Here is a 23,638-nt window from a genome sequence, read left to right as displayed (position 1 = left end):
GATCTTTATAAAATGATTTCAAATTTAAATAAATTCAAAGTAGGATGATTTTCTTGGAATATTTAATTTTGACTTGTAAACATTGAAACTATGTCATGTAAGTGCCATTTTTGACACCAAATATAGTAGTTCTTAAAGCATGACTATATATAAAATATATTTCACACATTATTTTATCAAAAAACAAGATATAAAGACATGATAAAACATAATAGAACATTATATCACCCACATACATTTTAAAATAAATTATCCCTTTTAAAACACCAATGCAAAATATATTAATGAATTTCAAATTCCATCAAACATTTCATTCTAATATTACATTTAGACATTTTCTCACTATATGTAATGAAATAAAAAGAATTCTAACCATTACCAACGTAATACCATAACATGTCACCTCCAGTATTTCTCCATAACTAAACTCCCACTTCAATGTTACATATGGCAATGCACCACCTATTGCAATAGTCTACATAACCAAGAACTATAATATTTATCATTCCATCCACTTTCCTACTTAAACAACATTTTTAACCATCTAATACCAAATATGGGAACCATGCTAACTTGAGTGATTTCTAGACAACTTCCAATCAACATATATATATATATCATCTTTGTAAATTTCTCATAAAATAACATTTTCCATCTCCTTTTATATAACCAACTCCCTTCCACCCCCTTAAAGGTTCCTATGCTAAGAAAGGTGTTACTTATTTCTAGCTCGATCCCCAATGCATGTTATGAAGATGAGGTTAGAAAAAACTCTCATTCTTGCAAGTCTATGAAATTAACTTATGATGTCATTGTTGCATGTAGCTTGTTAAGAGATTTCCGATGATACCAATTTTAACTTGATCTAATTCTTAGAACAAGGGTTGAACTCAATTCAAGCTTGACCTATCAAAAGAGTCCATATCAAAATTTTGACCATGTGGTGCCCATGTGCACTTCATGTAGAGCTGACAGATCAAGTTGGTGGGCCTTGCCATTAGGCGCACATCACGCATCTATGATTTATTACCATTTCCAACATTCAACATCAACAAGGAGAAGGGAGGTATGCAGTGAATAGTAAAGGTGGCCTTGAGGTTCCACATTTGAACTATAACTAGGATGGCCATTCCTCCACTGGTGCTCTTGTATCTTCATAGGGTACAAATATGTCACTTCTAGGTAGTGAACGGTGGCTAGCAGGCAACATTCCCAACACTCCCAATTTCGCCTAGACCCCCCTCTCACCCTTTAGGATTCTCTAACATATTCAAACAATATTTTGATGAGTGTATCAGCCTCGCCTTTTCCTTTAGCCTGACCACTACAAGCGATGGTCAATCGCTAGTGTTTGCACATGCCACGAATATGTTGGGTCATGATTCTATTAGTTCCTACTAGGTGTCGACGTCGTTAGCCTGTCATTGAAGTTGTGCTTTCCCAATTCCTATCAATCATGACAACATAAGATATATGAACTAAAATTAAACCTAGGCTATATTTTTAAACAATAATGATAATCACTCTATGCATAACCTCCCACAGTCTCAAGGAAACTCACGGCCTAAGGTATGTTACCAAAATTCTTAGTTTTGAAAAACTAACCAACATAGGGATGGGCTAACCCAAGTATAACCATAAATATGGAAATCAAATGACTGTATATGAAAACATCATTTCTCATTGACCATGCACATAATAATGACTAACATATTCCAAGAGTACTTTAAAATTCATACTCATACATGACATCATTCTAATCATGAACATATAGTGAGTCTCACAAATCAAGCATTCATTTACATTTACAAACACATAATATATTGCACCATTCAAAACATAAAAATATTCATCATAGTCCTTAATAAAATACACATAAGAAATGCACACTTATATGTGTGTTTGAACATGATTGGAAATATAAGAAGGGACTTCAACTCTCCACCCAACTATGCACTAGTCTCATTGTAGTCTTTATTGCAACCAACCACCCCTAATCCATATCCAACGTATTAGGGGATGTGTATTCAAGGAGATTGACACCCAAGGCTTAACCACAGTGATCCAATTCCTCCACCAAATTCCCACTAATCCTTTAGGCTTAAACACATGGTTTAGTGGCCTCTACACAGGCACAAGGAATTATTTTTGGATTCACAGAGCACAAAGTGAAATTGCATCCAGCTTACGCCTACTACCTTCTCACTAGCAACTTGACACACTTTTACTCTCTAATTTATTCTCCTAAAGCTCCCTTTCTCTACAGTCTCTGAAACTCTATATGATTTATGTGTAATGAGCTTATGTGTGAATTGTTTTATTCTTTTCCACACTTCAACTGCACTTCTCTTTTTCACACACTCTTTTACTATTATTTCTAGTGTATGATCTCTTCATCTGATCATCTTTTTTCTCCATCAAGGCTATCATCCTCTCTCAAACAAATTATATAAGAATGACAGTATGGGTGGTGTCCTTCACCTAGTTTGTCCAATCCACAATTCATTGCCTATTAGCACAAACCATTCCTTGGTTCAGGTGGTAGTCAAGGTAATTTATTGAGTTTGGTATGGTCTGCTGAAAACATTCCATAAGAAACAAAACAAGCATGCAACAAGCAATTCATCAGGTAAACAACCACCTTCCATATGCCTTCCACTCATAACTTTGGATATGTACATGTCCCTCCGTTCAACCAGTCATTAGCTTATTTTTAAATAATTTACATGAGTTCAAATATTTATAGACTTGTATTCACACACATGGGTTGCATTGAAAAGGGGATGTTACATACCTCGCCCCCTTAACATTGTCCTTGGTTTTCTATAAATAGAACACAAAATTAACCATTGAGTTTTATATTTACAACTCTTACATTTATTTACATAGTAAACAAAAAGAGTAACACACCCTCATTTGATCTATCATTTCCCATGTGGCTTCATCTAGCCCAAAGTGCTTCGATTACACCTTGACCATCTCTATTAATCAGTTTTGGAGCATAATCTACCTCCTGTGTAGGATGCATAATGGTTTTGGTTGGAACTCTCGCTCAAGTTCCACTTGTATCAAAGACCAATCAACAACATGATTAGTATTACATACATACTTATTAAGTAAAGAGATATAAAAAACATCATGTGCTTTCGTTGTGGGTGGTAAGGAAAATCTATAAGACACTAGCCCCACTCTTTCCAAAATTTGAAAGGTTCCACAAAATCTAAGTGCCAATTTAACATAAGATCCCACTTTGGTGAGCTCTTCCTTGGTTTTATGATGAGATACACATCCTCTCCCACTTGAAATTATTTATGCATTCTCTACTAATCTACATAATCCTTTTTCCTATCTTTGGATTCCTTCAATTTCTTCCTAATATGGAGCACTTACTACTCTATTTCATTTAATATGTCCATCCCAAGGACCACCCTATTTATTGGGTCATCCCAACTAATAAGAGTGTTACATTTTTAGTCACGTAGATATTTAAAAGGGTTCATATTTAGTGACTCTTAGTACCCATTGTTGTGGGAAAATTCAACTAGTGGTAGGAATTTTTCCCACCTCTTTGGGTTATGAATAACATACATCCTCAACATGTCCTCTAAAATTATGTTAACTCTCTCAATTTTTCCATAAATTTGAGGATGATATGTTTTACTACAATCTAACTAGGTTAAAAATCCAACAAACAATGCCTCCCAAAAATCATCATGATCTAAAATGATCTTCTTAGGTATATTTTGAAATATCAATATTTCCTTCATGAAAATATAGGCTATGTCAATTACCTTATGAGTGGACTTAACAACTATAAAGTGGGATTGCTTACTCAACTTATGCACCACCACCATAATGGTATCATGGTGCGTGGGTGTCCTTAGTAGTCCTATGATGAAGTCCATAGATATGGATTTTAACTTCCACTTAGGAATGGGGATTGGTTGTTGCAATCACGTTGAGTGTCTGCATTTCACTTTGACTTGTTGACCTTCTGAGCACCTGGAAATTTACTCAGTAACTTCCCTTTTCATACCTAGCCAATAAAATATCATTTTATGGTTATTATCATTTTCTGATAGCTAGGATGACCTAAGTATGATATTTTGTGAAACTCATCGAAGATGAGATTCTTCAGGTTACCCATACAAGGTAAATAACACGTCCTTAAATTTCAACATTCCATTTTCTCTGAGAATGCAATTATTACATAATGGCCCTTCTGGCTCTTACTTCAAGCAATCTTTCACACGCTAAAATTTCTTGTCTTGTATCAATCTCCCTTTATCATTTTATTGATATTAAATTCACAAGTTCTCATGGTATCCAAGAATTCCATTTCCAAGCTTTCACTAAGTGTGTATGCTACTTTGTTTTCCTTTCCTTTAATGTGCTTTCCCAAATTTGAACTCACTGATCAAATCCAACCATCGATATTTTCTAGAATTTAACTTGGGTTGGTCAAACAAGTATTTCAATCCTTCTTGGCCTGTCATCAACACAAAGTTCCTCCCAAGCAAGTGGTGCCTCCACATTTTCAATGTGTGCACTATCACTACAAGCTTCAATTCATGAGTAACATAACTCTTCTCATGCCCATTTAATTTTCTTGACTCATAACAGACTACATGTCCTTCATGCATTAAGAATTTGCCTATTCCTTCCTTACAAGCATCTTTGTAGACCAAGAAGTTATTTTCTAGGTTTTTTATCTGTATGATAGGTACACATGTGAGTAATTGCTTAAGTCGTTCAAATATAGCTATACACTTTTATGTTCACTGAAATTTGACTCCTTTACCCTACATGGCTTTGATTGGATGTTTTATCTTTGAGAAATGTCAAATGAATTTCTAGTAATATCTATCCAATCCCATGAAATATCTCACTTCGGTGACATTTCTACGAGTGGGCCACTCCATGATGGTCTTAATCTTCTTGAGGTCCACAACCACTCCTTCCCTTGAAATGACATGTCCCAAGTACTGAAATTGTGTTTAGAAGATATCACATTTATTGAATTTAGTGTAGATCTTATGCTCTCTCAACAACTATAACACTACTTTCAGATGTTCTTCATGTTCCTCTCTAGTTTCTGAGTAGACCAAGATGTCATCCACGAAGACTAATATGAACTTGTCCAAATACATGCCAACTACATTTTTCATCAAACACATAAATGTGTCTAGGGCATTGATAAGTCCAAATGGAACTGCAACAAACTCGTAATGTCTACACCCTTAACTTGAAAGTTGTTTTATGGATGACTTCATCCTTAATTCATACTTAATACTTATACATTGTGGATCTATTTTTGAGAACATTGCAACCCCTCTTATCTAATCAAACAAGTCATAAACTCTGGGAAACAAGTACTTTTTCTTCACCGTTGCTTTGTTCAACCATAGATTATCAATGCAAAACTATAGTACTACAATGTGTTATCTTTTTTTCTTTAAAAATAACAATGGGGTCCCCAAGTTGACACAATGGGCTTGATATACCCTGATCCATCATTTCCCCCATTGGTAATTTTAGCTCCACTAACTCCAGCATGCTCATGCGATATGGGGCTTTCAAGACTCGCATTGATCCATGAAGAAATTCTATGAAAAAAATGATTTCTCTCTTGGGTGGAAATACCAACATTTCCTTTGGAAACACATTGTTGAATTTCTTTAAGACTAGGTGAGTTACCATTCTAATGTCATTTCTCTCTGGCTCACTAGTCACTTGGAACACATAGAAATCACACCATTTTTTGTTGCACCTCTTTACCTATAGCATCAATATCTATTGAACATAAACATGCTTATTCCCTCAAGCACAATTTCTTCACTTTCATCAGTCAAGCATTCTAATGACTTTTTGCAACAATCCGCTTTGCTTTTATAGGCTTTTGACCATTCCTTTCTGGTTAGAAAATCATACAAGCCTAGTGATAAGAGATTCAGGGCAACGATAGTGGACATGCCGCTTAACTCTGTGGAGCACAACTCCACTAATTTTGTCGCTCATTTTTTACCTCCCATGGCTAGCTAGACAAGCCACGATTTTTCATGAGCCTTCCTTTGCAAAGAATATTTGTCTATGATATTTGATCTAATATAGTTGAGACTATAACCTAGGTTAATTAAAATTAAAACATGATATTAACAACCATAGCTTCCATTTTGATCATTGAGGCTTGATGATCTGCTTCCCATTGTTTAAGGCCAGATAAATTATAGGCATTCTCTAGGCCACATCATTCATCATTGTTTCCTCTTATACATTATACAACCTTGTGCCATTCTAATACTACTAAGGATAATCTCTCTATAGGTGGTTTTCTTCACACATCAAACACTACAAAGGTCCTTTCTTGAACCCTTAACCTCTTCTCTTATTTGTTTATTTGGTCGATCTCTATTGCAATAGTGAATATTTGATGAGACCCACCCTTGGTTGGAGTGGTGAACTTCACATTCCTTCCTCCTTACTTGTATCCTAACGGTTTCAACCTTGTTCGCTTGAATTTATTCTTATCACTTGTTTTCCAATCGATTTAGATCTTGGCCTTATGCTTGGAATACTCATAGCAATATTTGGCTTTCTCGATAGTTTTCTCCAGGGTTCTCATCTTATCAAACTCAATTTTATCCTATTAAACTTATGGTAGTCCATTAAGGTACTTATGAATCTTAAACTTCTCATCTCTGATGTATGGAACATACCTCAACAACTCCAAAAATGTGTTAGTGTACTCATTAGTAGTAATTTTTCATAGCTTATGGTCATAGAATTCTTGAACTTTGTTGTCATAGTATCTCTTTTACAAGTACTTCTCATAGAAAATTTTCTCAAAATTTCTCCATGAAAACTCCTTTGATCTATTTCCCTTAACATTTCTTAAATATTCCTGCCATATGTCAGCCTTATCCTTCAAGTTGAAAATAACCACTCTAGCCTTCATATTTTTAGAGTAGTCATCAACTCTGAAATATTTCCTCATTCCCTATAGTCACGCTTCTGCCTCTTCAAACTTATTATTTTCTCCATCAAAGGTGGGATGTCTAGCTTTCTTGAACTCCTATGACATTGAGCTCTTCTTGCTACGCATTTGCTAATGGTGTCTCTAGGTTGCCGAACTAGACATCTGGTTATGGTTGTTGGATTCTCTTTATAGAGTATTAAGTGTGTTTCTCCCTACACTGTGTCTCACTAGATTTCTTGTGCCTATTTTTTGACTTATTTCCTTCTTCCTTATTAGCTTCTAGTCCTTACTTTTGGACTTCAAAAGGAATTTTCTTGGTTTTTTGTCTGCCTAGCTAGTTGGCACGAAGCTCGTGTTGCTTCTATATTTGTGGATCTGATAAGCTCTACAAGATAACTACATTCACCTCTCCTTGTCTTTTTTGTTCTTGAGCAATGTTCTCCTTGTCTACCTTACAACTTCTCAGTTCAACTGTTAGATTCCTAAGGGTATCAATCTGGTCAGCAGAATTTCTCTATGACCTCTTTCCCACTGAGTCCTCTTCTTGATGATGATAGGATTGAAGCATGTTGTATTCTGTCAATCTGGTAATCATTTCTTTATCCTTGCAGGGATTTGTGTCTTCTTATCTCACTCTCTTTGTTCTATTGCGCACACATGACTACTATCTAAATCAAACTCTAATCAAATAAATTTACTCATCACCTTGGCATATATGCAATAGGAATGTTGATGTGAAACTTAGTTGAAACTTCAATGTTAGTATGGAGGTTAGAAATCAAAATAACATTTCATCAACTGGTCAGACCATTAGTCATATCAATTGTAAGTTCATAATTAGAACACATGTATATATGTATAAATTAATCCGTCAGGTTTAACATTTTAGCTTGGGTGTACGCTCCTCTTCAGGTTGAATGTTGCTTCCCTTGCTTCACCAAGATTCACTCCATGACTCTTTAATAAAGTTTCTAACTCTACCCCCAAAAGGTTGAGTGTTAATCCTTTGCTTCATATGGTGTGTTTATGACACTTCAATCCCAACGTTTGAACTAATGGTCAAACCTTATCTTTCAAGGCACATCTAGTCCAAGTGCTAAACCTAGCCTCTAATACTACACTGTAACCACCTCCCTTCCAACAACTTAAAGTTTCATGGGCTGAGGAAGGTGTTACTTATTGTTAACCTGATCCCAAGATTTGTAATGAGAATTAGTTTAGAAATGTCTCTTATTCCCGCAAATTTGTAGAATTAGCTTCTAATACCACCATTGCATGCATCTTATCGAGAGATTTCTAACGATACCAATTTTACCTTGATTACCAAAGCAAGAGTTGCACTAGATTCAATATCAAACTATTAGAAGAGGCCATGTGAACTTTATAACCACATGGTGCCCGTGTGGCCTCCATGTAGAACTAATGGGTCAACTTGGTGGGTTTGATCGTCAAGCCCATTTCTTACCACTATGGTTTATCACTTTATATGATTTTCGACATCAACAAGGAGAAGGGAGATATGCAGCAAGTATTAAAGGTGGCCTCAAGGTTCAACATTGGAACTTTGATCGAGTTATCCATGTCTCCACTGATCCTCTTAGGGTGTTGTAGTGTACAAATATCTCAGCGGTGGGCAGATGACAACGTTCCCAACACTCCTAGTTCTACTTGGACAACACTCTTAGGCTTTAGGCTTCTCACTCACAATAAAAAATATTTGGCCAAGTGTATCGACCATGAACTTACCTCAGATTTGATCACTAGGTTCGATGGATGATGTTCGGTGTCCATACACACATCACAATTCCACTAGGGTGTCATTTCACCAACACCCACTTGGTGTCGGATCTACTAGCATGTTAATGAAGTTATGGTCTCCTACTTCCTCCTGACCTTGAAAACATAACATATATGAACTAAAAAGAAACCTAGGCTAGGTTCATAAAGTATAACAATGACTGCTCTGCGCCACCCTCTAGTGGTTTCAAGGAGACTCATGGCCCAATTCTTGATGCCTGAATTCTTAGTTTTGATAGAATAACCAGTGAAGGGATTGGTTAAACTAAGTATACCCATAAATCTAGAAGTCAATTGACTGAAAATGAACACATAATTGTGCATTCACCATGCACATAATAATGAATATAATATTCTAGGCACACTTTAAAATTCATGTGCATTCATGACATCATTCTAATCATGAACATACAATGAGCCTCAAAACTCAAACATTCATTTACATTTACAAACACGTAAGATCTTGCACCATTCACAACGTAACAAGATTCATCACAGTCTATAAGAAAATAGACATAAGAAATATACACTTATTTGTGTGTTTAATGACAACTAAAAAATGAAGGAAGGACTTCAACTCTCGAGCCAATTGTAAGCCAACCACATTGCAATCTTTCTTGCAACCGATTACCCTGAGCTAGATCCAAAGTTTGAGGGGATGCATATTAATGGAAATTCAAACTTGAGGCTTAATCACATAACCAAGAGAAGGAATCCACTCTCTATGTAGTTTATCAACTACTCTCTAATAGTTAGAACCAAAGTGACTCACTTACTCTGTGGGTTAAAACATAGGGCTTCACCCAATATCAAATGGGTTATGCCTTAGTTCTAGGAGGTGAAATCACTTCTTTTGTGGTTTATCATCCGCATATGCATGGAAAGCACCATAAGGGTTTGTAGTCCACTATCCAAGTGGTTTATCAGCCTCACTGAAGGTGCCAAAGTGACTCATATTTCCCTATCTCAGCAAACCATCAACCAAGCAACAAGCACAAGGTGACTTATCAACCTCACAATAAGCACCACAATGATCTAGTTTGTCCACTGAGTTCTCACTAATTCTCCAAGCTTAAACACATGATTCATTGGCCTCTACATGATCATGTTTAGTCACACATAACTTGTGCCTGCTACCTTCTCACCAACAGCTTCAAATAGAGTTCATCTCTAGTGTCTTCCCCCAAATCTCCCTTGGTTTGTGGTCTCTCGGCTCTACATGCTCTCTATGCAACAAGTTTCTACGCCAATCATTCTATGACTTTTCCACACTTTGATTACACTTCTCCTTTTCTCACTCTTTTACTATTCTTTCTAGTATCGTGTCTTTTCATCTAATCATGTATTGTTTTCCTTCGAGGCTATTGTCTTGTTTTGGCCACATTCCACGAGCAAGAGGGATAGTGTGGGTGGTTTCATTTACCTAGTTTGTTGACTCGACACTTCACTGCCTATCAGCACAGGCTAGTCATTGCTTAAAGTGGTATTCAAGGTCATTTATTGAGGTTGGTATGGCCTGCTTACAACATGCCATAAGCAACCAAACAAACACACAATAGGCACTTCATTAGGCATGCAACCGCCTTCCATAAGCCTTCTCCTCAAAACTTTGACTCTAGATGTCCCACCCTTCTACTAGTCATCAATTTATTTTCACATAATTACATAGCTTCAAAATTTACATAATTATATCCACATATACTTGTTGCAATAAAAAAAGCTATTCCATCTCCTTCCTTCATCATTCATCATGTCTTCATCATCTTAAAAAATGATAAATTACATAAATATCAACGCAACATTTATCATAAACTCCACTCAAGCTCCTCGCACAAATAACAAATTACATAAATACCACAAAATTTTAGAACCCATTACCATGCCCTTTAATTACAAATTGAAGGATAAAAAACTACTACTAAAATCGGAAAAACTTTGAAGATGCCATAAGACAGTTAGACGAAGATGCCATAAGACAGTTAAATGGGCCCAAAGAAAATTTGACCGTCCTTCATAACGTGTGGTGTAGGTTCCGAAAGGAATGTATCTAGATTGGCTCATGTAGGGCACCTAACTAACGATACAGACAAAACAAATAATTTAACTTCGCTTTTTGGCCGCAAAAGAAATAGTTAATGAGGCCAGGAGGAAATTTGAATCTCTATCTGTCGTGAAGTATGATGTAGGGTCCGAATTAATTCATCTGGATTAGATTGTCTTCGCATGTACATAGCGGTTACAAGCACACTTCATTTATAAGGGTTTTTTGGAAATAAAATGCTCCTCTGAATTGGGTTGCTCGGCCACTTCAACCGTTCAGAATCTGTAGGTCATTACATAGTTGAATTTGACAAGACCTTAAAAGATGAATTTTTGGGCCAACGTCTTAAATTTGTCTGAGAGATATTAGGCATAAGATAATCTAAAGGTGCATGTTAATTATGGGGCAGATTTCACCCGAGGTCAAAATCTGTAGCAAATCTATCATGCATTACGGTGGCACTAAATCCTTAAAGCGCGGGAAGAATCGATTATGTGCATAGCGGAGTGAGATGAATCTGAAGCAAAGTCCCGTTAATTTTGGATTTGCATGTGAAGCAAGCCAACCATATCTATAGGTCCTGTTGTGTATTTTGGAAGGATTTGCAATTTGGAAATCGCCATTAGCTGGCTCAACTCTTTGTATTTTGGGTAGTTATTGATAATAATTTCACTTTCTCTAGAACTATGACAGAGGGGTCGAGTTATTCTCATTGCTGATATGGTAGTTTTGAACAACCGTGATTTTTGGCTATCCATTTTTTAACAGTGATTGTCGGGCGTTATCCCGGTAAAGTACTCTCACCCACATGGTAACAGTGTTCGATGCCCAATAAAGTTGAGTTGGCCGCAACATTAATGCCCAACTCCTACATAGTTTATTCATTTAGCAATTCCCAATTTCTTATATAAGAAAGGGCAAGGTGTTCATGCAGATTCGTGCACACGAGCTGAGTTCAACACACGTTTGACCATCTTATGTGTAGTCGACTGGTATTAGTTATAATTTGTAGGAATTAGACTAGCAGCTTGTTATTATGATTTACCATATTTGCTTCTGCAACTAGTATACTCCATCTCATAAGCTCAACAGAGTCTTCTCTTGCTCAATATGTTGTTGGCAGAATCGACTCAGCAGAGATCTTGTATAGTAGCCAATTAGTGATATTCCCATCGTTGTAATCTGCAGATTGCAACATTCTTGGCTCGCTTCTGTAACCAAAATGTCTGGCTATCGATGTGTACTGTCATTGCTTAGTCTCTTTGGACTGTTTTGCGCTCGTTCTTCAGCAGGCAAGTCATTCGAGATTCTCGAAAATTTGGCAGTGGCTGTCCTTGGTCAGGCTGCGGTTGTATCTGGTTCTAAAGATACACAAGAATCTGCAACGAAATATGTGGAGGAACGCGAACGGGTAGTTGAAGCGGTTGAAAGGTAATTGGTCTCCCTCATACAATGCATAATTCAGTTAATATGGTACTTGAGATAGATGTCGAATTGCTGACATTTGTCTCCTTCATGAATGAGTAGGTTAGATATCGTCCACAAGTAAGGCTTGTGTCTAACCCCTGGCTTGTCTCACCTGGGATCTATTTTAATCTCTGGGATCTTTTTTTGAATGAGTAGATTAGATATCGTCCACAAGCAAGGCTTTATAGAATTTTTCAGTGTTGAAAGGCCCAGTTTTCTGCAATGGCATTCTATTCACCAGGGCTGAACTTTATGTTAAGATGGAACTATTTTAACCACGGGAGGGATCGGATATAGTGTGCTTAATTATTGAGCTAGCAGTCTTAATGCATGGTATTCTTAGTACATAATACTCAATATTGGCAACAAATAACCAACTTGCTCATGAGCCATAAATACACGGGGTTGTATATCCAGCAGTGAGATCACTCGCCTTCCAAAATCCAACTGTGGACAAGCCCGGACATTTATGACCCTAGCTGGTTATTTTCCGCCCTTAATATTCAGCGAAATGATATTTTAGACCTGCTTGGCCGCAAAAGCAAATTATCTCCACTAGGTTCTAGAGAACTTTGAATATATTTCCGTCAGGGCTGTACGGTAACTTGCTTGTCTATAATGCCGTTTAGGGATTTTAAGGTGTTATGGGCTTGGGCTTAATTAATGGAATATATGGTGGGAGCATTAACGGTTAATTGATGGAATGTATCGCAGGAGCATTAACAATTCGAGGAGGGAGCTAAGTTATTTGTCTTGCGGAACGGGGAACCCAATCGACGACTGCTGGCGCTGCAATCCAGATTGGGAAAACGATCGAAAGAGGCTCGCAGATTGCGCCATTGGGTTTGGCAGGAATGCCATTGGAGGGAGGAATGGGAGGATTTATGTTGTCACAGATTCCAATGACTACGATGCAGTCAATCCCCGGCCGGGTACCCTGCGCCACGCTGTTATTCAAACTGAGCCTCTATGGATAATTTTTCAAAGAGACATGGTCATCCAGCTCAAAGAAGAGCTTATCATGAACAGTTACAAGACAATCGGCGGGAGAGGTGTAAATGTCCACATTGCCAACGGTGCCTGCATTACGGTACAATACGTTCACCACATTATCATTCACGGGATTCACATCCATGACTGCAAGCCTGCAGGAAATGCCATGGTGAGGGATTCCCCGGGACATTACGGGTGGAGAACGAGAAGTGATGGAGATGGAGTCTCCATCTTTGGGGGAAGCAATATCTGGGTAGATCATTGCTCCTTGTCAAACTGTGCAGATGGACTCATCGATGCAATCCTGGGGTCGACTGCAATAACAATTTCAAACAACTTTATGACGCACCATGATAAGGTTTGAATCTCAATTCTGGCTTTGTAACATTAAAAGTTCAAAATTTCCTATTCATGCTTATCCCATTCGTCACATTGTGATATATAAATTGTCGCAGGTCATGCTCCTCGGCCACAGCGACGAATATGTGCAGGACATTAACATGCAAGTAACGGTTGCCTTCAACCATTTCGGGGAAGGGCTCGTCCAACGCATACCCAGGTATCTGAACCGATCTGATTTCAGATTTTTCGATTTGTGTTTTATGTGTTAACAATCCAGCAAAGCTTAGAGGTCAAAAGTTTCTCTGTAAAACAATGTTTAATGCTGAAACGCAGATGCCGACATGGCTACTTCCACGTGGTGAACAATGATTACACACACTGGGAAATGTACGCAATCGGTGGAAGTGCGAACCCAACAATCAACAGCCAAGGCGATCTGTTGAAAATGTAATTTCAACGCAGCCGTACTGCGCTCTCCAAAACCGCCAGATTGAAAACCACAAAACCGCCCAGAGCACATCGCACCGCCTTCCCATGAAAAGTTGTTTCCGTATATTGGCCTCCGATGTGTTTTGGTGCAGGCACGTGGCTCTCGCCTGACGTCAGCATCTCTGACATATCGGGAGGTAAAGCTCAGCAACAAGGTGGCTTCCGATATCATTCTCCACCGTTGGATTTGCTTCTTCATCCTCCACCGTCGATCTCCGAAGCTGCATACGACCCGCATCAAATCAATAGTTTGTGTGGCGTGTGAGGATTCCGTTGACCGCCGTAGAAAAGAATTAATGGAGCTGGTGGTTGTTCGTATTTTTTTTGGTGGAGGCTCTTTAATAAGGTGATGGGCTCATACGTGGTATACCTTTTTGTTTTGGTGTACACGTTATGTTTTTTATGGCATTCATATTAAAAAAAATGTGTTAACGTTTTGGAGTGTGAAATGAGCTCGCGGCAGGGGAGCAAGATATTTTTTTTATGTGTTGGCCATCGAAAAAAAAGGGAAGGAGCAGCGAATGCACAGTTGTGCATAAAGAAAAATGGTGGAGCTCATGCATTTTTTTTGAGTTGACATTGTATTGTGTGAGAGTGAAAATGTATGCACAGCAGTGCATAAAAATCAGTTGCTCATTGTAATGAAGAGCGCGTAGAGTGAGGATAATGCACAACAGTGCTATCCGTAAAGAAAAACAGTGAGCACATGTGTTTTAAGTAAGTTTTTTTATGTATTGGATTTGCATGGAAATGCAAAAGAAAAGAGCGCTCAAGTATTTCTGAAATAGTAAATGTAATGTAAAGTTTACTGCATATGTAGATTTATTTTACAGCAGTAAGTGTAAAAATAGTTTTACACCAGCAAATGTAAAAATGGGTTTTACAGCAGTAAACCCAGCACAGTGAACTCTCAGGTGGAGAGAAAAGACGGAGTTTTGTTTTTGATGGGTGAAAGTAATTTTTGTAAATCCCTCTGAGTGAAAGAGGATGAAGTTTGTATCAGGCTTTATATTTTAATTAATTGAAATGTTTTATGGCTGTGTAATACTCTGTTATGAGTACATTTGTTTTTAATAGCTTCCCTGTGCAAAGGTCCTGGAACAGTGGAAACAGAGCATTGCCTCTGTGGTGTTAATGTTTGTTTGGTTTTGGTATTTTTCCATTTAAAAATACCCAACAGTGGTATCAGAGCTAGTCCAGGCTTTTTGAAGACTCAAAGAAGCTGAAGGAAGGTGTGCTTGCAGCAGTCAAACTTCTCCAGCAGTGTGAAGACTCAGCCAAAAGAGTTAAGGTATTTTTCAAAGCTTTCCTTTGTGTTACTGTTAAAGGAACAGTCAGTGATTTAAAAGAAAACACAGTCAAGTATTTAAAGCCTATATAAGAATGACAAGGTCAAAGAAGAAAGCCTCCAAGTCTGCTAAAAATGTGTCTCCCTCCTCTACTAAACTAGAAGGCAATCCATTAGAATACATTCTATTTGAAACCCCAAAGTTTGATGGAAACTTTGATGTATGGGAAATAATGATGAGGGCTTTCCTAATGTCTGAGGGGATTGAAGTCTGGGAGTCAGTGATTGATGACAACAAGATGGATAAAGAATCCATGGAGTATGATGCACAAGCAGTAAAGATTATCTTGGATGGTCTCCCTGATTCAGTGAAGAAAAATCTAGGAAAATATTCATCAGCAAAGGAGATATGGGATAGACTGCATGACCTTCATGCAAAGGGAGCACTGACCATGACAATGAGTCAAGAAGAAACTTATGAACCCATCATAGAAGCTGAGAATGAAAAGCTTGACCTCATCAAGCTTCAAGTAAAAGAAAGGGATGAAGAGCTTACCAAGCTGAAGAAGGAGCTTGACCAATGCAAGAAGAAACATCATGAAGAAGTCATATCCATGACAAATCAGCTGAATGAAGCAAAGAAGCAGGAAGACGCCTTGACAAGTCAACTTGAACAAAGGCACAAGAGAGTGAACAAGCTTGTAGAAGAGATTGGACAGTACAAGGTAGAGGTCTCCTCCCTTAAGTCTGAACTACAAGAAGCCAGGAAGCAGGCACAAGGAGCTGAAAAGAAAATGAAGGGCAGTCAAGCAAAAGATGAAGAAATCTCCAAAATGAAGACTGATATTATCTCCTTCAAAATAGTAGCAGCTGAAGCTACTCGTAGCAAGGAAGAAAACGAGGGACAACTAGCAAACAAAAATAATGAATGTGAAAAGTTAGAAGAAGAGATTGTCCTTCTAAGGAAGAAGGTTGAAGGCATGAACAAGATCATGAAGAGCTCTCAAGCTTTGGATGACATGCTCAGCTATCACAGATCTCCATTTGATAAATCAGGACTTGGGTATGTAGGTGAACCCTCAAACAAGGATGAAGATGCTTTAAGCAAAGGAGATGTGAAGAAGCCAGAAAGAAGTTGTGAAGCTCCTAGTTCCAGCAAAGGCAAGGAGAAAAATGAAGGCTGCAATAAAAGAAATCCTACTCCAAGTAGTAAACCAGCTCCAAGAAGAAATGTAGCTGATGTCAAAGAGGCAAGAGGCAATGGTGATCATCAAAGGATCTCAAGGCAGCAAGGCTTCAGAAGTACATCAAGGAAACCTCCATCTCCCTGGTACCAAAGTTCATTTTATGGTTATTGTTATGCTTGTTCAAACTTTGGTCATATGGCAAAGGACTGTAGAGCATTTCATGGAGATAGATGTTGTGGTCCCCGACAATCTCCAAGAAACAATTTTAGAAGAAATCATGAAATGTTATTCATGAAAAATGTAGAATGCTTTAAGTGTCATAACATTGGGCATATGGCACGAGACTGTAACTTAAGATGGGCTCCTATGCAAGCTAGACCCACACAAAAGAAGAAAGTTACACAAGTATGGAGAAGAAAAGAAATACAGTGTGAAAGCCCCTTAAGCAACGCAGCTGATCTAAGTTTGTTTTGAGAAAACTTGCCAAAAGAAGACAAGCATACATTAAAGGGGAGCTTGTAATTTTTTGTTTGCTGAACTGTATTAACAGTCATTTGTTGATGGAGGATGTATTGCAGCGCAGCAGTTGCAAATGAAATCTTTGTTAATCCCTCTGAAAGGTAATATGCAGCAGTGATGAAATCAGCAATGTTTTTGCTTTGTGTTTATGCAATATGCACAGAAATGCATAAAGAATAAAAGATGGCAGCGCTGAAATGTAAAGAGCAGCAGCGAGATAAGAGAAAAATGCAAAGCATGGAGACCCTCACAGCAGTGGGAAGATAAAACATAAAACAGCAGTTTGGAAATTTTTTTTGGAGCACATGCATTGAAATGCATAGCAATGGAATGTAGTTTTCCTTTTATGTAGTATGAGAGAATATACTCACAGCAGAGTGAGTATAATACACAGCAGATGAAATGTTTTGTATTGGGGATGAAAATGCAAAGCAGTGAGAAGAAAATGAGAAGGCAAAACGCAGCAGAGCGTAAATGCCCAGTGGCTGAGAATGCAATGAAATTTCTCACACAACAGTAAAAAAATGTAATGTTTTTCTTCATATGCAATGCAGCATGCAAAGAAATGCATAAAGAAAAACAGGGACAGCAGATTTTTAATGCACATGGGTGAATGATAATGTGTGGCAGCAGAAAAATGAAAGGAATTGCACAACAGTGCGTTGTGAAAATAAAATGAATGAAGCTGAAGATTGTGTGAAGCAAGGGTGCCTGAGAAAAGGCAGCAGCCTGTGTTATTTTTTGTGGAGAATGAAGTGCCAAGTGTATGTGCACACAGCAGTGCAAATTGCAGCAGCAACACAACAACAAGTGTATGGACAGCAGCAGTTTGAAGAAAAGTTTTCCCATCGTGAAGAAGGAGAAGCACACAGCAATGCAAATAAAAAAAAATGCAGCAGCAAGAAGTTTTGAACAGCAACACATGCAAAAGAAATTTTCCTTACAGCAGTAAAGGTAAATGTAATGAATTTGTTGTTCATTGAATTGAAATGCAATATATGCAACAGCAGTGAGTGTAAGAAATGTTTACACACAACAGTGTAAATTTGTAAGTTGGGACAGTGTAATTGTTCCAGAAAAGACAGAGTATTTTGTCTTTGAAAAGTGCACAAGCAGTACAAGTGTAGACACAGCAGTGTGGGGTAGACACAGTGAAGAAGATGGCACAATAGTGCAGCAGAGAATATGAATCAGCATAAGAGAACATTGTAATGAGTTTGCACACACAGCAGTGCAATGAATGTTTTGTTTTGGAACTGCATTTGAAGCAGTCATTTGGTGAATCCCTCAGTCAAGAGGAAGATGCTTTTCAGCATAGTCACAGGTGAATCCCTCTGTCATGAGGAAGGTGCTCTTCAGCACATTGTTATGGTGAATCCCTCTGTCATGAGGAAGGTGCTCTTAAGCACAGTTTCAGGTTAATCCCTCTATTAAGAGGAAGACAACTTTGTTTGTTTATGAACTGCATCAGAAGCAGTTGGTGAATCCCTCTATGTGAGGGAGATGTCTTTGTAACAGTAGTGTTGGTGAATCCCTCGATGTGAGGAAGTGTTTGGGTATGTTTGAACGCCCAGCAGTTGAAATTAAAGGGGAGTGTTGAAAATGTAATTTCAACGCAGCCGTACTGCGCTCTCCAAAACCGCCAGATTGAAAACCACAAAACCGCCCAGAGCACATCGCACCGCCTTCCCATGAAAAGTTGTTTCCGTATATTGGCCTCCGATGCGTTTTGGTGCAGGCATGTGGCTCTCGCCTGACGTCAGCATCTCTGACATATCGGGAGGTAAAGCTCAGCAACAAGGTGGCTTCCGATATCATTCTCCACCGTTGGATTTGCTTCTTCATCCTCCACCGTCGATCTCCGAAGCTGCATACGACCTGCATCAAATCAATAGTTTGTGTGGCGTGTGAGGATTCCCGTTGACCGCCGTAGAAGAGAATTAATGGAGCTGGTGGTTGTTCGTATTTTTTTTGGTGGAGGCTCTTTAATAAGGTGATGGGCTCATACGTGGTATACCTTTTTGTTTTGGTGTACACGTTATGTTTTTTATGGCATTCATATTAAAAAAAATGTGTTAACGTTTTGGAGTGTGAAATGAGCTCGCGGCAGGGGAGCAAGATATTTTTTTTATGTGTTGGCCATCGAAAAAAAAGGGAAGGAGCAGCGAATGCACAGTTGTGCATAAAGAAAAATGGTGGAGCTCATGCATTTTTTTTGAGTTGACATTGTATTGTGTGAGAGTGAAAATGTATGCACAACAGTGCATAAAAATCAGTTGCTCATTGTAATGAAGAGCGCGTAGTGTGAGGATAATGCACAGCAGTGCTATCCGTAAAGAAAAACAGTGAGCACATGTGTTTTAAGTAAGTTTTTTTTATGTATTGGATTTGCATGGAAATGCAAAAGAAAAGAGCGCTCAAGTATTTCTGAAATAGTAAATGTAATGTAAAGTTTACTGCATATGTAGATTTATTTTACAGCAGTAAGTGTAAAAATAGTTTTACACCAGCAAATGTAAAAATGGGTTTTACAGTAGTAAACCCAGCACAGTGAACTCTCAGGTGGAGAGAAAAGACAGAGTTTTGTTTTTGATGGGTGAAAGTAATTTTTGTAAATCCCTCTGAGTGAAAGAGGATGAAGTTTGTATCAGGCTTTATATTTTAATTAATTGAAATGTTTTATGGCTGTGTAATACTCTGTTATGAGTACATTTGTTTTTAATAGCTTCCCTGTGCAAAGGTCCTGGAATAGTGGAAACAGAGCATTGCCTCTGTGGTGTTAATGTTTGTTTGGTTTTGGTATTTTTCCATTTAAAAATACCCAACACGATCGATTCCTCGCACCTGTCGATCGCTCTTCAAAGGAGGTAAACGTTGCCTCCTCATTTCTCCTCAATCTATTAGTGTCGAAAGTAACAGAGTGAGTAGATGGAATTGATGAATATGAATGGTCGCACAGGTCACGAAGCACGAGGACGCACCGGAAAGCGCATGGAGGCGGTGGAATTGGAGGTCAGACGGAGACCTAATGTTGAACGGAGCGTTCTTTACTCAATCGGGCGCGGCCGCATCGTCGAGTTATGCGAAGGCTTCGAGCCTAGCAGCAAAGCCATCGTCTCTGGTTGGCTCCCTCACAGGGAACGCCGGTGTTCTGGCATGCCGAAAAGGCACCCGCTGTTAATCCCAACAACAGTGCAACGCACATAGCCACTCTCAATCTCCCTGTCTGTCCCAATTAGCTTTTCGGTAGCAACTTCTCTTTCTGTACTATATGTAGTGAGCCCTCTTTCATGTGAGAGCATGTTACATAATTTGACGAAGCTCTTCCACTTTTCAAACATTGAGCTGCACGAATATACCGCTCTCCTCTTTTATGTATGAGAGCTGATGCGCAGGCGTAGTTGTGTTGTAGATTGCATAAATAATGTGTATGTACAATCATTTATATAAGTTTTCGATTCTATTTCGGTGTCCATGGGCAGTGTTTTCATACTATTCCTCATGGGTTATTTCTTCTTCTTTCTCTTTTACTCGTTAAATTTTTTTTCATAGCATGAAAATATCATAATTTAATTAATTGTATTTTATTTGGTTATCAAATTAGTAACAAGGTAGCCACTTTCGTAGTCCCTGTCGAGGTTGAGAAAATTCAGTTGTTTGTTGGAGTTGCTACAATGTCTTTGGCAGTAATTTTAACATGTTTTGAGTGGGCCTATCTGTCAACCACTCGTCCACAGTGAAATACATCAACATGCATATTTACAAGATGTAAACATATGTCCGCATCACGGTCTGAACAGACTTCAACATTTCTTCATATTACTTCATTGTCGGCAATTTCTTCAATTATGAGATCTTCAAATTTGAGAGTCAGATTGCTTACACCTTGGAAGTGCCCGCTTCAGATGTCGGAAAAGTTTGATCTTTGGACTCTTGGAAAAGTTTGATCTTTGGACTCTATTGCAGAAGAGAAGTCTATAGTGCCGGCAAAGATGATTGCTCGCTGAATCTGAAACAGGCACAGGGACGGAGTGGTGAATGTTAAAAAAATTCTTAAACACAATTTGAACTATATATGAAGTATTTGGCTCTTAACTATGGTACAACAGAACAAATTTCCAATAGTTCTATCGACACGCTTTTCAAAGACAATTTGTTCGACTTTCAGCTAAAGGTTTACAATATTTATAGCTTAAAAGAAAAACAGAATGACAGAAAACATTTAAATAGTATTTATCCATGGCAAGTAAAAAACTTAAATCAAATGCTATAAAAACTCTTGCGTTTATTAATGGAAAATGCTAAAAACTCTCATGTTTATTAATGGAAAATGCCCAAAGAAACTCACCCTTACACTCACATAGAATAATTGTGTTATCAAGTTCAGAACTCACTGTCGTCCAATTCCAAGCATCATGAAAAGATTAGAAAAAAAACGCATGCCAAATAAAGTTGGAGTGACTTCAAAAGGTAAAATGTCATGAGATACTGACCGTGAAAATGTTGAAGCAAAAAACTAAGCTTAATAATCATGCAAAAGTATAAAAATACCAATTCAACCCCACGCCTATATAGAATATTGTCTCTACGAAGCTACTCGTGTTTTAGGAAAACCACTTGTTCTGTAAATAAAGAGTCATTAGTTATCTGAAGAATGCCAACAGCCCTTGCAGTATTGACTATGATTTTCTATTATAATTATCGAAGCTTTCCAGAAGATCTTTCCAAACCCAAAAGTTGCTTTAAGAATGTCTTCCTATGGACATATTGAGGGAACTGGGTAATGTAAGTGTCATTGTTTCGAGAGAAAGAGCACTTCTTAGAAGGAAACCCCGGAGAGCAATTTCATCCCCAGTAAATTTTGAAACCCTTACATGCACCTTCTTTAGGTTGTCCAGGCGAAGAATCAAGTTTGCTGCCTCTGACCTTGCTACTTGTTCTGCCATGAAAAAATTTCATTTGTAAATCTCCTCTATAATAAAACCAAGATGCTCAAAAGAAAATACCGCCAGGAAATACCTTGATGAATCGACGCTTTGACCAAATGATACACCAAGCACGGTATGTTGTAGGGTAACAATGAAAACCCTAGAACGAACACCAAAAAAACCAAGCTACACAATTGAGGAGAGACCGTGGCAGACCCGGCTACAAAAAAGAAAACGAAGACCTCACCTGAAATGTCAACCTGCCAGAGTGAATTGGAGGATGAGTCGCCAAGTTGCAGAGTGTTTTTTTGTGCAGAGGCCTCGCTGCAAATGATCGAGCTAGGGTTGAAGGTAAGGAAAAAAAGAAAGCCTAACTGAGGACAGATTTAGCTATGGAACAATATGTCCCTGAGAATAAACCCAATTATTTTTCTCCCGAGATATTCAGAAAACTCCCTCTTGAAAAGGGATACAACTGTCACATTAGAAATTCCTCAGTAAGGGAAGTAAACATTGTAAGTTCAATACCTATCAAGGAATGCTGCTAATTCATCCACGTATTGCATGCTATTCATCCGCATGTTGTTTTCGGGAAATCTCTGGAAAATAGGGTCCTGAGGCAAGTGGCCCTGTTGTAGAGTAGTGGGCCCAAAGAGTTAGACAAATGGTAAATTTGTGGTCCCACAGCGTAAAACGTGGTGATTTATTACTACTTTGTATGTTACATCTCTACATGCACTCCAAGTAACGAGTTGTGATTTATTACTACTGTGTATGTGACATCTCTACATGCACTCCAAGTAACGAGTTGTCTGTGGCATTGCCAATATCGCCTAAGTTGTAAGAAAGACCTGAAAGCCCTTTTAGTCACCCACCAGCTCCTTAGAATTTCATCCACCAGCTCCTTAGAATTTCATGGAATATGCAGGTCGAGGGCACAATGGATATCGATTTTCTAAACCTAGTTTTCCATTGTTTACGTAATCAAGGATCTCTCCTTTGGCACAGTCATCTCATAACAGCTTTACAAGAAAAGGTGTTTTAGCACGAGAGCACTCAATATGCAGCGAATGGGACTCTCCATTCAAGATGACACGGACTATTGAGACAAAATTCGGGGCAGGTCTGAAATATTGAAGAGAACAGGGTCCCCCAGTTAAGAGGCTAGAATAGCTTTGAATATGCACAAGGATATCACTGGAAGGCGAGAACAAGATGGCTACGGTGGGAATGGAGATTTGTTGGTGTACATGCACTTAGACTAGCTGTGTTGGTGTACATGCACCTAGATTAGCTCCAGTTAACTTATTGCTTGCATGTAGCACATGTACACATTAACATAAGATAAAGCACACTTAGCTTTAGTTAGCTTTAGTTATTGCATGTACAACTAAGCTTAACTTAGTTGCTTTTATGTATTTATTCTAAAACTAATATTGTAGAATCAATTTTCATTCTTTTCTCAATTCTTGCTCGCTTCCTTCCTTCTCTTGCAAGCCTGTTTATTGTTTTGCAGATCTAGATCTGTGTATCTCAAAAATCTTACATGGTATCAGAGCACAGGGATTTGTAATCAGTGCACAAGCAATTTTATTTGCAGGTTCAGAAGAT

The 23,638-nt window shown here is 38.2% G+C and overlaps 1 protein-coding gene across 1 annotated transcript; it reads left to right on the top strand.

Annotated features, from left to right (window-relative positions):
• The first annotated feature begins 11,746 nt into the window (after positions 1-11,746).
• LOC149181554 (putative pectate lyase 5) lies at positions 11,747-20,486 on the top strand. The gene is made up of 6 exons (XM_089418352.1): positions 11,747-12,245; positions 12,996-13,632; positions 13,730-13,833; positions 13,950-14,048; positions 19,927-19,966; positions 20,059-20,486. The coding sequence occupies exons 1-6, from the start codon at positions 12,037-12,039 to the stop codon at positions 20,278-20,280; spliced, it is 1,311 nt and encodes a 436-aa protein (XP_089274478.1). The 5' UTR covers positions 11,747-12,036; the 3' UTR covers positions 20,281-20,486.
• The last annotated feature ends 3,152 nt before the right edge of the window (positions 20,487-23,638 follow it).

The sequence above is a fragment of the Pinus tabuliformis genome, chromosome 3_2 (assembly GCF_031772625.1).
Source record: "Pinus tabuliformis cultivar Carrire ecotype Pingquan chromosome 3_2, CPIR1, whole genome shotgun sequence".
NCBI classification, from domain to species: Eukaryota; Viridiplantae; Streptophyta; class Pinopsida; order Pinales; family Pinaceae; genus Pinus; species Pinus tabuliformis.
This window is presented reverse-complemented; position numbering and strand designations above follow the sequence as displayed.